This window comes from Eulemur rufifrons, chromosome 6, assembly GCF_041146395.1.
Source record: "Eulemur rufifrons isolate Redbay chromosome 6, OSU_ERuf_1, whole genome shotgun sequence".
Classification (NCBI taxonomy): domain Eukaryota; kingdom Metazoa; phylum Chordata; class Mammalia; order Primates; family Lemuridae; genus Eulemur; species Eulemur rufifrons.
Window position 1 is genome coordinate 44,670,343 of NC_090988.1, and position 14,300 is coordinate 44,684,642.

Sequence of the window (14,300 nt, forward strand, 5' to 3'; positions counted from 1 at the left end):
TTCTAGTCTAATTCCACTGTGCTTTGAGATCAGACATTGTATGATTCCTATGGTTTTAAACTTGTGAAGGTGTGTTTTATGGCTCGAGATGCAATCTACCTTGCTGAATATTCTGTGTCAGTTTGAAAAGAATGTACTGTCTGCTGTTGTTGAATGAAGTACTCTATAGATGTCCATTATATCCAGCTGATTGATGGTACTGTTGAATTCAACTGTATCCTTATTGATTTTATGCCTCCTAGATCTGTCCACTTCTGATAGAGGGGTGTTCAAGTCTCCAACTATAATAGTGGATTCATCTATATCTCCTTGCAGTTCTTTCGGTTTTTACCTTTTGCTCTGTCTGAAATTAACACAGCCACTCCCACTTTTGATTAATGTTAGCATGATATATCTTTCTCCAACCCTTTTAATCTGTATGTAGCTTTATATTCAAAGTGTTTTTCTTGTAGACAACATATAGTCATATCTTCTTTTTCAACCCACTCTCAAAATCTTTGTCTTCTAATTGATGTATTTATACCATTAACATTTAAAATGATTATGGGTGTAGTTTATTTAATATCTTCCATATCTTTTACTATATTCTAATTATTATTCTTGTTCTTTGTTTCTATTTTTGTCCTCTGGACTTTTTCTGCATTTTTTTATTGTAATTGAGCATTTTATATTATTTTATTTTCTCTACTTTATTACTGTATTATACTACTTCTTTTGCTTTTTCAGTGGTTTCCCTAGAGTTTCCCTACAGTTACAACCAACCCAAGTACACTTTCAAATAACATAGCAGACATCAGAGCAAAAGAAGTTATCAGAGATAAAGAGGGACATTATATAAATAATAAAGTGGTCAATACTCCAAGACATAGTAATCCTTAATGTTTATGGGCTTAACAACAGAGTGCCAAAATACATGAGGTAAAAACTGATAGAACCACAAAGAGATATAGATGAATCCACTATCATAGTTGGAGACTTGAACACCCCTCTGTCAGAAGTGGACAGATCTAGAAGATATGAAATCAGTAAGCATATAGTTGTATTTAACAGTACCATCAATTAACTGGATAATGGACATCTATCACAAGTAGGACAAGTAACTTATAATAACAAAATATTCCCAATTCCTCCCTACAGTCCCTTGTATGACTGCTGTTATTCATTTCACTTATATGTAAACATACATATATGTGTACGTATATACATATATATAATCATATACATCATTGCTATTATTATTTTGAGCAAACTGCTATCTGTTAGATTAAGAGTAAGAAAAATACAAGCTTTTATTTTATTTTCACTTTTCTCCACTATTCTTCCTTTCTTTATGTAGATCCAAGTTTCTGATCTTTATGATTTTTCTTCTCTCTGAAGAACTTATTTTAATATTTCTTGCAAGGCAGTTCTGACAAAAATAAAACCCTCAATTTTTCTTTGTCTGAAAAAGTATTTCTTTTTCACTTTTGAAGGATAATTTAATAAATTTTAGGTTGGTGTTTTTTTTTCTCTCAACACTTTAAATATTTCACTCTTTTCTTGTTTGCATGGTTTGTGAGGAGGGCAGATGTAATTCTTACCTTTGATCCTCCCTCCCCTGCTCCATGCTTATTTCAAGATTTTGTTTTTATCTTTGATTTTCTGTGTTTGAAAGTCCCATGCTTATGTGTCAGGGTTTGTTTTGGGAGGGGTGTTATTTGTTTGCTTATCTGTTTGTTTTGACGTTTATCCTGCATGGTGTTCTCTGAGGGTCCTGAAAGTCTGTGGCTTGGTGTTTGACATTAATTTGGTGAAATTCTCAGTCATTATTGCTTCATATATTGCTCTGTTCGTTTCTCTGTTTCTTCTGCTTCTGGAATTCTCATTATGCTTATGTTACACCTTTACAGATATCCTATAGTTCTTGCATATTCTCTCCTGATTGTTTTTTTGGGCTTTTTTTTTTTGTCTTGTCTTTTTCTCTTTGCTTTTCAATTTTGGAAGTTTCTATTGTATCCTCAAGCTAAGAGATTCTTTTCTCAGCCATGTCCAGTCTACTAAGGAGCCCATCAAAATCATCCTTTATTTCTTCACCATGTTTTTTGTCTCTAGTATTTCATTTTTATTTTTTCTAGAATTTTTATCATTGCTTACATTATCTGTCCTTTCATGTTGTCTAGTTTTTCCATTAAATCCTTTAGGATGCTGATCATAATTCCAACATTCCTGCCATATCTTACTCTTGTTCTGATGCTTATTCAATCTTTTCATACTGTGTTTATTGCCTTTTAGTATGCCTCATTGTACTTTCATAAAATTACTTTAGTAACTGTTTTGTTTAAAAGGCAAATGTGATGAACTAAAAGGAACTTCATTAAATAGGTCTTTAGTGTAATGTAGTCATGAGATATTGGGCTATAGTGGGTATTGGCTATACTACTTTGATTAGGTTTCAGTATTTTGGTGAGTTTGTGTCCTTGGACCATGAATTTCATCATTGCTTCTCAGTGCCCACCTGCTCCCCAACCTTAGGTGGATCAGGATGACTAGAAGGGGCTAGAATTGAGTATTTCTATTCTGCCAGATATATTGGGCTCTGATAAAACCCCAGCAGATTAGACTCTCTTAAAATAGTTTCTCCTGAGGGAAGGTCTTATTAAGAACAGAATGCTCTGGCTTATTTCACAATGATTCCTTTCCCTTTTTCCCTGCTAGAAGCACTAGAGGATTTTGAATTATTTTTCTGTACTCTAAATATGCATATATTGGTATGCTGGATATTGTCCCACAGGTTTCTGAAAATCTACTCATTTTTCTGTAAAAATGAATGCGAATAGTAACCCTAAGAGAGACAGAGTGGTTATACTGATAACAGATAAAGTGGAATTTAAAACTACAAAAAAAATGTTACTGGAGACAGTTTGGTTGTTTCTTATAAAACTAAACGTACTGTTACCATATGATCCAGCAAATGTGCTCCCAAAGGCATTCAATGCCTTTGTGTTTACCCAAAGGCATTGAAAACTTATGTCCATACAAAAACATGTACACTGATGTTTACAGCAGCTTTATTTATAATTGCCAATTACAGTAGTGTAAAAAGCTGTAGATTCAGAGTCCAAAATATCTGGATTCACATCAAAATACTACCAGTTATTAGCTGAGCAATTTTGAACAAATCAGTTACCATCTCTGATCAGTTCAGTCATCTATAAAATTAAGAAAATAGTAATATGATTCTTATGAGGAGAAAATGCAAAAATCTATGTGAACATAATATGTAAATAGATAATACTATTGTTAGCATACTCCAAAAACAATATAAACCTATAAATAACTTGAAACCTTATAATTTCTATATTTTATCAACTGGGCTAGACAGGGTAAGGGTGATAGAAACAGTACTAACAATCAGTCCCTGTCGTGGTCCTAAGTTACTTTGAGAAAGATGAAATAAAGTGGAAGAATGCTTTCCCTTAGTATCTGATCCAGAAATATAGATATGATCTTTTTTGTAACAAGCAGCCCAGAGCATTTTGCTGGAATTACAGAACTTCAGATGAAGGAGCAGAGAGATGTAGCTTTATAGCTTTTTTCCAAAGTTGTGAAAATAGTTATGTGCTTTCAAAATGAGATGAAAAGAGATTATATGAGCTAGCAGAGAAGGTGGGGGTAGTCACTCAATAAATATTTGTTGATTGATGAATTGATCTTGAAAGCTGCTGAAAGGGTGACCTATATTCAGATGAAAAGGGAGACAGCTTATTGTTAGCAAGATTTGAAGTAAAATGATTAGAGAGAAATTAAGGCATTAAACTCGTTTGGAAAGTGACAATGGTGAGTAGAACTCTTGAATACAAAAAAAAAATTTATTATAGCAAATAAAAACCCTTAATGTAAATTTCAATTGATTTATTTCTTTAATAGCTGTTTATAATGTGGCTACTATGGGCAAATTATTATAATAGGTGCCACAAGAGAAAAAAAAATTAAAACATAATGCCTTGTCTGAGGAAGAGAACAGTATATCTAGGAAAATAAAGCACAATACAAGGAACTGGTCTCCAAGGAAGACCACAAGCATAGTAAGAGAGGTACTATGTTATGGGTGACCAGAGATTAAAGATCAGTGTTTTGATATCACACACTAGATTCAATTCTAGGCATTTCCACTTCTTTCTACCTCCTTGTAGCCCATTATTTGTTAATTTTATTCAACAAATTTGTTTTGAGCTATAGTTCCCATTACTAATTGATGAGAAGGCAAACAAGATAGTCTTAGTTTCATGTTGCTTATGGCTGTGTAACCTGGGGGAAATTGCTTAACTTAGAAACTAGACTTTTTAAATAGTAAAATCTTGCCAAGTTCTCAAGATTATCATAATTATTAGATCAACTTAAGATAGTATCTGGCATGTAATACATACTTAACAAAACCCAATAGTAGTAATAGTAGTAGTGGTAGTATTCATCATTATTGTTGTTGGCATTTTTCTTGAGATAATAGAGTGATGATTTTTCAGGGGATTGAAAATCTTTTTGATTTTATTGATGTGAGTCTTTGGCTGATGGGAATAGAAGATTTCCAAACCCTTAATAAATTCAACTCCACGAGGGCAGAGGCCTAGTTTTGTTTACTACTGTATACCTAGGACCTAACCTAGTACATAAGAAATTCTAGGCATTCAAAAATATTTTTCTAAATCAATTAGAATTTCAATAAACATAGATTGAGTGAAGACACTTAGGCAGTGTACAGCATTAGTAAAGATACCAAAGGAAAGAGGTGTTTAGCACAGTTATTTGACTGGAAAATGTTTTTGAAGGTAAGAAATAGGGTGTGTAGCTGGAAAAGTAGGCTGATGACAGCTGGTGGAGGGTATGGAATATTCTTTGGGGATAAAGAAAAGTTATTTAAAGTTACTTGAGCAGCAAAATTTACCTGCTGAAAACATTGCTTTCTAGAAAGATAAACCTCAAAGAATATGAAGAATAGATTGATATGGAAAAATAAAGAGGCAGAAACATTTTTAGAGAATTATATCAATAGTCTTAAGAAAGTGACAATTCAGATGTGTAATAGGATGGTGAGTATTGATAACAAATGTAAAGGATGTATGTGAAAAAGAAGGTTCCCTTAACAGAGATTTTGGGTAGACTGAGGGAAATTATTGTTGTAACTAGGCAAGATGATGTGTTCTGTTTTAGATTTATTGAGACCAGGGTGATACTGGGATATTTACTCAGAAGAAAAAAACGTTAGGTGAGATGATAAAAACTCAGATAAAGATTGTAAAACAATAAAGGACAGAGCTTGGCAAATGCTCATATCTGGCAGGAGGAACAGAAATGGGTATAAGCACAGCGGACACAGCAGTAGGGAGGATACCAGCAAGGATAGACTGTGTGATAGAAGGAAAGGCGAGTTGCAAGCGGTGGGCACTCCGGAGTGTCAAACTGCATGAAAGCCAGGGCAAATGAAGACTGGGAAAAGATCATTGTATTTATGCGTTAAAAAGTCTCTGTTGATTCTTTTGGGCTCAGCTTTTGTATGATAGTGGAATACAAACCAGATTAGGGGTGAGGGGGATTTGAGGAGAAAGCAGGGATAGAGACATGGAGGACATTGATATTCTGCCTCATGCTATAGTCATATCATACCCAAGTAAAAGAGAAAATATTTTGGATTATCTGCTCGCATCATCATTTTGTAAAGTCTCCTGTTATGATTCAGCACTCACTTAGTTCTTGTTTCCCTAAGTCTTTTGGCCATATGCTTTGAGTTCTTGATTCTTTTGGACACTTGCTTGCAAATGACCAAGTGATTTGCATAATGGGGGAGGGGAGGTGAAGGAGGGGACTTAATGGGACAAAAAACCTTGTGTATCATGATACCTTACAACCACTGATCAATTGTGTTCTTAACACCATTTACTGCTCTCAAAGAACATATTCAAACTCATGAAATATTTAAACCCAAAGAACAAAATAGCCTGCATTAGGCTGGAGCCAAGTGAATGCATTAAAACCACCTGTTATTTTCCATCCTGCACATGATGCAAAGCAAGGGAGCAAAAATGGAAAGAAATGTGCCATTTTCAAATCAGAGGCAAATTCAATTCTGAACATATTAAGTAACTGTATTTTCCCTTAATTACAGAAGCCTTTAATCAAGACAAGTTTGTATATAGAAAATGATTTTCTTTTTATACATGTAAGAACCCTAAGCCATGTTCCTTAATTTCTCCTGGCAGAAATTCTGAGGAAATTTTATTATAATTTTATAGGTAAAAAGCTACTTAATAAAAGAAAAAGCCTATGGTTTCTAATTAAATCTTTAAAAAAAATAGTAATTATTAAGTCTGTGATCACTTTTCTAGACCCAAAATTTTGTGTATTATAAAGGCTTCATAACAAAGGCAGAGAAAATAAAAAAAAAAAAAAGAAAAGAAAATGGTTCAAGAATGGACCAGATTATAATATACTGAATAATGTTTTCTCTATGTGGTAGAAGCTATTTAGCAGTTCACAGAGTTTGGAAATTTGTTTGATTAAGATTAGAAATTTTAACTTGAAATCTGAGTTTACTGGTACAGTGCATTAATGTGAATGACAGGAATTGTGCTTTTACCAAAATTAGAATCTTAACTAAGAATATCAATAATTGTTTTTATAGTTTGTGTTTATAAGAAATATGAACTATGGTTGGGTTCTTATAATGCTCCATATTTTTAAAACAGTCTCATTATAACTGCACAGTATTCATAAAATAACCAGATGCATACCTTAGGTTAAAATAGATGCTCTACAAAGCTTAAACAGAAAATCTTTTGCTTCCTACTGTTTAAATAAGTGATGTTAACATGAACACAAATGAATTAATTTTTGTGAGTGGTGAGAGATATATATCTGGTTTCAATCTTCTGCATGTGGCTGTCCAATTTTCCCAGCACCATTTATTGAACAGGGATTCTTTCCCCTAGTGTATATTGCTGTCTACTTTGTCAAAGATCAGATGGAAACATGTGAATAATTTTATGTCTGAGTTCTCTGTTCTGTTCCATTGGTCTGTGTCTCTATTTTTATCCCAGCACCATGCTGTTTTGGGTAGTATAGCCTTGTAGCATAGCTTACAGTCTGGTAAAGTGATGCCTCCAGATTTGTTTCTTCTGCTTAAGGTTGCTTTGGCTATTTGGGCTCTTTTCTGGTTCCAAACGAAGCATAGAATTATTTTTTCTAGATCTGTGAAAAATGACAATGGTATTTTGATGGGGATTCATTGAATCTGTAAATCACTTTGAGTAGTATGGACATGTTAGCACTGTTGATTCTGTTGATCCATGAGCATATGTTTTTCCATTTGTTTACATCATCTGCAATTTTCTTCCTTGGTGATTTGTAGTTCTCTTTGTGGAGATCTTTCACCTCCTTTGTTAAATATATTCCTAAGTATTTTATTCTCTTTGTAGCTATGATCAATAATTGCTCATTGGGTGGAATTGTGTTTAGTCTAAAGAAGCCAAAATGCTTTGATATACCTGTTTCAGAACTTTTGATTACTGTATAACATAAGGATATATAAAAATTCATTCATCTCAGAGTTTGGTATGCTCCTAGCCTTAATGAAATTACAAATGCGGCAAAAAAAAAAAAAAAAAAAAAAACCCCTAACAAAAATTAAAAGAAATCATTATTTAAGATTTCAATTAAAGAACATTAAAACATGTAATAGTTCACATGTGTTATTCATGAAAAATCTTTTTTCATGAGAGAAAAATATATGTCAAAATCAAATTACATCGTCATCCAGGCAGGTGGTTACTATAATACTGAAGGGGGGAAAAAAGCATTAAAATTAACTAAAGACTATCTTATGGAAAAAATGTGTAAAGTATTCAAAGTTTATGAAATTAGAACTTTACATTTGAGTAGACTGTGTGTCACTCGCTTGACTTAACTGCTATACGATGCCAGGAAGACTACATGCCCAGACGGTGCAGGACAATGTCTGGCATCAATTTGATTTTCTGGCCAACATAGAAACCTACCAGCTGTCACCACAGAACCATCAGGTTGAAAAAAATCAACTATCTGATGGAAAGCTCAATTTTCAAACGCTGGAAAATCCATCTATTTTATTGATCCTCCAAGTCTACAAAAATGCCATTCCCCTCACTTTTCTAGTCATTAAGGTGGAGAGGAGATTGTGCTGGTCAGGGCTGGAACTGGAATAACAGGAATGTCAGCCATGCAACTGTCCAGGCCCAAAACAATCAGGGCATAAACACCAACCATCAGGGTACTTAAATATTGCAGGAAGTGTTTCTGCTCAAGGACTCTTTTCAGGAAGAGAACTTGTTGAATTGAAAGTCATATATTAATAAACTGATTGGGAGTAAAGTGAGACCACTAAGGCAAGTTCAGACAACAATGGATTGTCTGTAACCCCCCTGAAGATGATGGAAGCCATTCACAACAGTTTGGGTCTTGCTGAGTGAAGGTACGCAAGATTGTGTTGTAGATATCTCTTGGAGCTTCATCACTCAAGAAGCAGCCACTCTCTAAATAAATATGAAAAAAATATTTAAAGAATACTTTACTAAGGTACTGTTTTGAAAAGGCACTAAATTTTCACAAATTAAAATCGAGGTATTCTTAGTTCTTTTTTCTAGCCCATCCTTTCCCCCAAGATCGTTGCCAAAGGAGATTGTAGGATTTACTGTCTTAGGGGTTCTTAGGCAGAACATAGACCATGTTCTCCTACTTATGAGAGAATAGACACTAGGGCCTTTCTAACATCTTTCCTGAACTCCCACACTGGATCTTGTGATTACATGTTTCAAATGATCTTCAGTTAAATGTTGAATTGTTGCCTCACCTATGCTAAAACTCTTCACTCTTCTATGATTTCACTAGCCTTTGTAAACATAGGATGCTTTCTTTTAAAAGCAAATTTCTATCCCAACCTGGATGGCATCAACCCTTCTTATGAAGAGAACCTGGTTACTAATGAATAAGGCAAATGACATTATTTTCTTCCGTTGAAAACTAAATACCCATGGAGTAAATAGAAGCCTGTAATAGTTCATCTAGCTGACCAGGAAACTTTGGAATGCTAATTAGAATATGCACATATAATGCCTCTAAGATCTAAGAGTCAGCAGATATGATCCTAGAAATGTTAAGCACAAATTTTGATAGGCCACAACTATGCAATGTATGCCATTAAAATATTCTTGTCCCTTAAAGACTACCTAACAGAATTTCTTTCACTTTGAGCCTTTAGATATTTGTTATCAGAGGCTTGTTTTTCTCTCTTTGAAGTGGTTGTTTTTTTCTCCCCAGTTTGCAGCACTTTAATAATGTGACATGCTTTACTCTAGGGAAGCAATGAAGCAGAGAAAAGCTTCATGGAGCCATACTGAGAGAATGAAAACATGTCACGTTAATTCAGCCTTCCCTTTCTATCCTCCTCCTCCTATCAACTAAAGAAAGTTATAAAAAAAAATTCCTATGGAAACGTATACATATACAGGGAGGTTGAGGTTTTTTTTTTCTTTTTTTTTACTTAAACATGTGCAGAACCAAAACCTCCATAAAGCTGCTAAAGCTTTCTGACATCATCAAGTTCTTTTCTGTGAGTCATTAAGTTGCTGAAGCCCAGAAAATCAAATTTAGTTTAGAGCTGTTTGATAATGTAGTAACACAGTAAATGGTGATTCACCAATTAGCTCACATAATTAGAAAATCAAAAACATGTTCTGAGTGGGTGGTGGACACACATAAGTCAAGTCCATGGTCGTTGTCATTCTATATTTTTACCGATTATAACTATCATGATACCTTTAGTTGATGACACTAAATTCGTAGTTGGATGATACATCCAAATTTTTTATGTAAGAGAATCCGCAAATATCAGTGTTTATAAATCAGATAAATAAATTACTGAGTTCAGTCAGTCATTCATTCAGTCTTTTGTCCTTCATGAATCCTTTCTTGCCAGGCTCTGTGTTAGGCCATGGAGCTGGCTATCTGGCCTTTGGTTCCACAGGGCTCTCAATCTGCGGTACGACATGTAAATTCTTCTAAGATGGAAAGGTAAACTGAAGTTAGAATCCTATAAAAAATGGTGGTTTTATGTTAAAAATTAGTCCTTCTGGCTGATTCCTAAATTCTAATGATGTTGCCAAGACACGTATCAGAAATAAGAAACAGCCAATTTGAGAATTTTCTTGCTCAGACGTTTTGCTTGGCTGAGAAGAAATCTGTGATAGATAAAAATGGAAGAGGAATATTTGTTAGATTACTTTAAAGCAACTCCTCATACATTCTCTGTGCACATCTGTTGAAATCCAAGGTGACTGGCTATATTTAAAATGTATTTATTTCTCTCTGCAAATGCAAATCAATTCAAAGCTTGGTTGGATGGTTAAAACAATTTGTCACTTGGAATTTAAAAATGTGTCCTACTTTGCTTTTTTCTTATTACTACTAAAGTACATGGGCATGGTTACACAGTCTAGGACTTTCCAAGAAATGTAACAAAAGGATAATGGGAATGAATTACCTCAGCTTAAGCCAGTAAAGAAAAGATATTCCTTAGCTGATGTAGTCATTTTAATGCTATTTTATTCCAGCAAAAATGACATACAATTGTGCTGCCATTATCACTGAATTTTAGGGTCATATTTTGGTGTTTAATCATAAAATTTAAAAAGATATTAGGAAATTATTTCCCTCATAATTGTAATATTGGCCCTAGATGATTTGTTCTTTGTAAACTCCCAATGCATATCTTGTATTTTTCTTCCTCCCACAAAAATGGCAAAATTCTAAGGAATGTAATAATCTTTGATTATTTTTGTAGCATCTCACTTATATATTTTAGAATAGTTTGGATTATGTTCCATTTGAATAAAAATGTATAATCACCAACATCAAAAAAGTGTGGTTTATTTACAGCAAGGATGAAAATCTAACCTCCGAGCGTTTTAAAAAATGCAGCTGTCTCCTCAGCATGTATTTAATAGTTCTCTTTCTTTTTTTTTTTTTTTTGTTTCCTATTTATAGGTCAATGGGACAGAAATTGAATATGAATTTGAAGAAATTACACTGGAGAGGGTAAGAAAATTTTTTTAAAAAGCCATAGCCCTAATCTTGCATTCCACATTCTATATCCTAATGGGTTGTCTTGTGAAATTACACAATTGTGTATTATAACCTGGAAGTTTTCCACAGGACTCAGAATATTAATGAAATGCTAGCAGTAGAGAGCATTCAGACAGCAGAACAAATAATCAGAATGTTCCATATGTAAACTGCATTGCCAGGATTTGGAGAATTGGATGGGAAAAAGAAATGTTCAATGAGCTTATATAACACTTTATTGTTAATGTCGTTATTAGTGTTTTGGCTATATGTTATTTAGATATGTTACAAGATATTATCATTTATGTGATATTGATATTTTCATCATAACTACAGTTACCATGCATTTCTTAGTTTTTTAAAAAGTGATGGACTTTAAAACCATCCCCATAAGGAAAAACACAGCAACCCACAAAGCTCTGCAAATATGCTGATAGGGACTTGGCAAAGTCCTTTGACAAATTAAGAAAACTGTGCAACACAGCCCTCATATATTTAGATATTTTATAAAATAATAAGAAAAAGGCCCATGACCAGCTAGAAAAACATGACCAAAGTCATTAACAGGGCATTCATCAAAAAAAAAAAAAAAAAAGCTAATAGGCATATGAAAACCTGTTCAACCTCATTAAGAACAAAGAATGACAAGGAGAGCAAAGAGTTTTGTCTCTCTAATTGGCAAAAACTTAAAATGAATATGAATATTCAGTGCCAATGAGAAGTCCTAGAAATTAGTGCAACCCTAAAAGAACAATTTGGAAATGTGAATCAAAAGCCATTAAAATGGGTACACTTTTTGATTCTGAAATTGTACTTACAGAAATGTACAAATACACAAAGAATGTTCATATTAGTATTGTTTATAATAGTGAAGATTAATTAAAAAATTAAAAAAATTTAAAAATATAGTGAAGATTGAAAAAGGTGAGTATTTAATAATAAACAGAAAAGATAAAGTGTTGAATTATTATATATCCACATAATAGAAATTATATTAAAATATATTGAAATAGTATTTTAGAAAAATATTTAATTATGAGGATAGATGGTTTACCTAGATTATATTATTAAATTTTAAAAGTTTTAAAATGGTATTTAAAATATAATCCAGTAAACAAAGCTACCCATACATAATATACTTACATAAATATATTCATAAATCCTGGAAGGATATACACCAAAATGTTAAAAGTAGCTAACTCTTGTTAATGATTTTTGGGTAGTTTTCACTTTTTTTATTTATATTTATTTCCTAAACCTTCTGTAGTAAACATATAATACGTTTATAATAAGAAATTAAAATGTAAGTATGTTTCTGTAAGCTATCACAAGCATGAATTAAGATTCTAGACCTATACTTTAATTTATATCTCCTTTTTTGTTTACTGATTATTCACATCCCTGAGTCAGAGAATTTCTCGTTTTCAGCCTAACTTTTATTGAGTGTAAGTGGTTTTAAAAGGAAATTTATATTGAAAGTTAAGTATTTGACAGATGGGTTCTTTAAAACTTCCATTACGGACTTTGATAAAATTTTAATGGCATGATAAATGAAGAAAAGTAAGGCTTATGGAAAACAAGCCCAAATAAGAATAAAAGAACACATTTCTCCTAAGTCACTAATCCCCTCTACAGGACTGGCTATATAATTTGTGTAGTTAGCGCAGTACAAAATAAAAACGTGGAGCCCTTCTAAACACAGGACTCTGAGACTGAATAGGTCTCATGTCCATAAAGCTGACTTTTTTCTGCCCACCCAGTGCACATAAATGTCTTGAATAGAACACCACTTATTTACCCTGGTTTTATAGTTCAAAAAATAATTAGAAGCTAATGGTTGGTATGCGATAAAACATTCAGAAGGAGCCACACAATTGTGGGTTCCAGTCTGGGTTCTGACATGTACTTGCTTCCTGATCTTGAACATGTCAGCTCACCTTCCTCACTTCCTGTTTTAGGGTTTTGGATCATATTCTGAACCTTGTCATTCCCATTAACTTTACCGCTTGCAAAGCCTCTATGTCAAGCATTATCTTCTCTGAAGACCACCTCTTTTCTGTCCTTATCATTTATTCTAGTACCCACATTCTAAAAATTCTTCAAGTCCTTTGGAACCTCAAATCATCAATTTCACCATCACTCCACACCCCTGCCTCGTTTTCACCTTTCTTTATGCTCTCTCTTCCCTCCTCACCTAGCTGGTAATCACTCTAATCTCCGAGCTGTCATACACTCTTGTTTTTCACTCTCCCTTTTTGTGCTCATCCAGCAAAACCCCGGTCCTGTTTAACTTACCCTACTTAAACCAGCACATTTCTACTCACTCCTTACCAGCACCTGAGCAACCAACTGGCCCTGGCTAGAGAAACATTCGCTAATCTCACTTTTAATTTTTAACTGTTGATTTCAAGTGAACTCTCAAAATTCCTGGCAATTCTTATGCATTTCTTTAGAAAAACATCACTTTCTCATTCTTTAGCACAAAAATTCACATCTTATTTTATCTTCTCAAATCTCAAACACTCCCCCTCTCATCCTTACTTTTAGCTGTTGACCTCCCTTCATGTTATTGAAAAAATCCAAGCAATCAATGAAAACCACCTCCCTTGTCCACCAACAGATCTGCTAGCATATTCTCCCTATGACAACAAAAGAAATTTCCTACTCCTTTCCGAGGCCAGCTCTTTGTTACATGGACTCCATAAACTCTTGTCCATTTAATGGCTTTCCTTCTGCAGTTATCTCCTCCTGTTCTGCAATATCAACCCCTCTCTTGCCTTTGCATGGATAACTTTAAAATGGACATGATGTAATATCTTTCATCTTTAAAAAAAAAGTAAGTAACTGTTCCCTACCCAATATCCCCCTCCTACTATTGTTTCATTGTTCTATTTTGATTTACCAGAAATCTAGGGAAATTTTCTATTTTCATTAACTCTACTTTATTACCTCATTTTCTTATTTTAACCTATTTTATAATTTCACCCCCACAATAGTACTAAAACTGTTCTTGTCAAAAGTCAGGGTAAGTTCCATCTTGCTAAATCTAAGCATCAGTTCTCAGTCCTAACTGACTTCTTGGCAACACTTGATGCTTCTTCCTTCCTCAAAGACGTTATTTTTTAACCTCCAAAACAAAACACTCTCCTATTCTTTTATTAATACTACCTCAT

General features: G+C 33.6%; 1 protein-coding gene across 12 annotated transcripts in view; it reads left to right on the plus strand.

Moving 5' to 3' along the window:
* The window catches only part of DLG2 (discs large MAGUK scaffold protein 2), a 1,100,864-nt gene that overhangs the window by 484,814 nt on the left and 601,750 nt on the right, over positions 1 to 14,300 (plus strand). For all 12 annotated transcript variants that reach the window (XM_069469139.1, XM_069469143.1, XM_069469135.1 and 9 more), the window contains one exon: positions 11,050 to 11,100. In XM_069469139.1, coding sequence (XP_069325240.1) covers positions 11,050 to 11,100 — 51 coding nt within the window. The remainder of the gene's footprint in view (positions 1 to 11,049; positions 11,101 to 14,300) is intronic.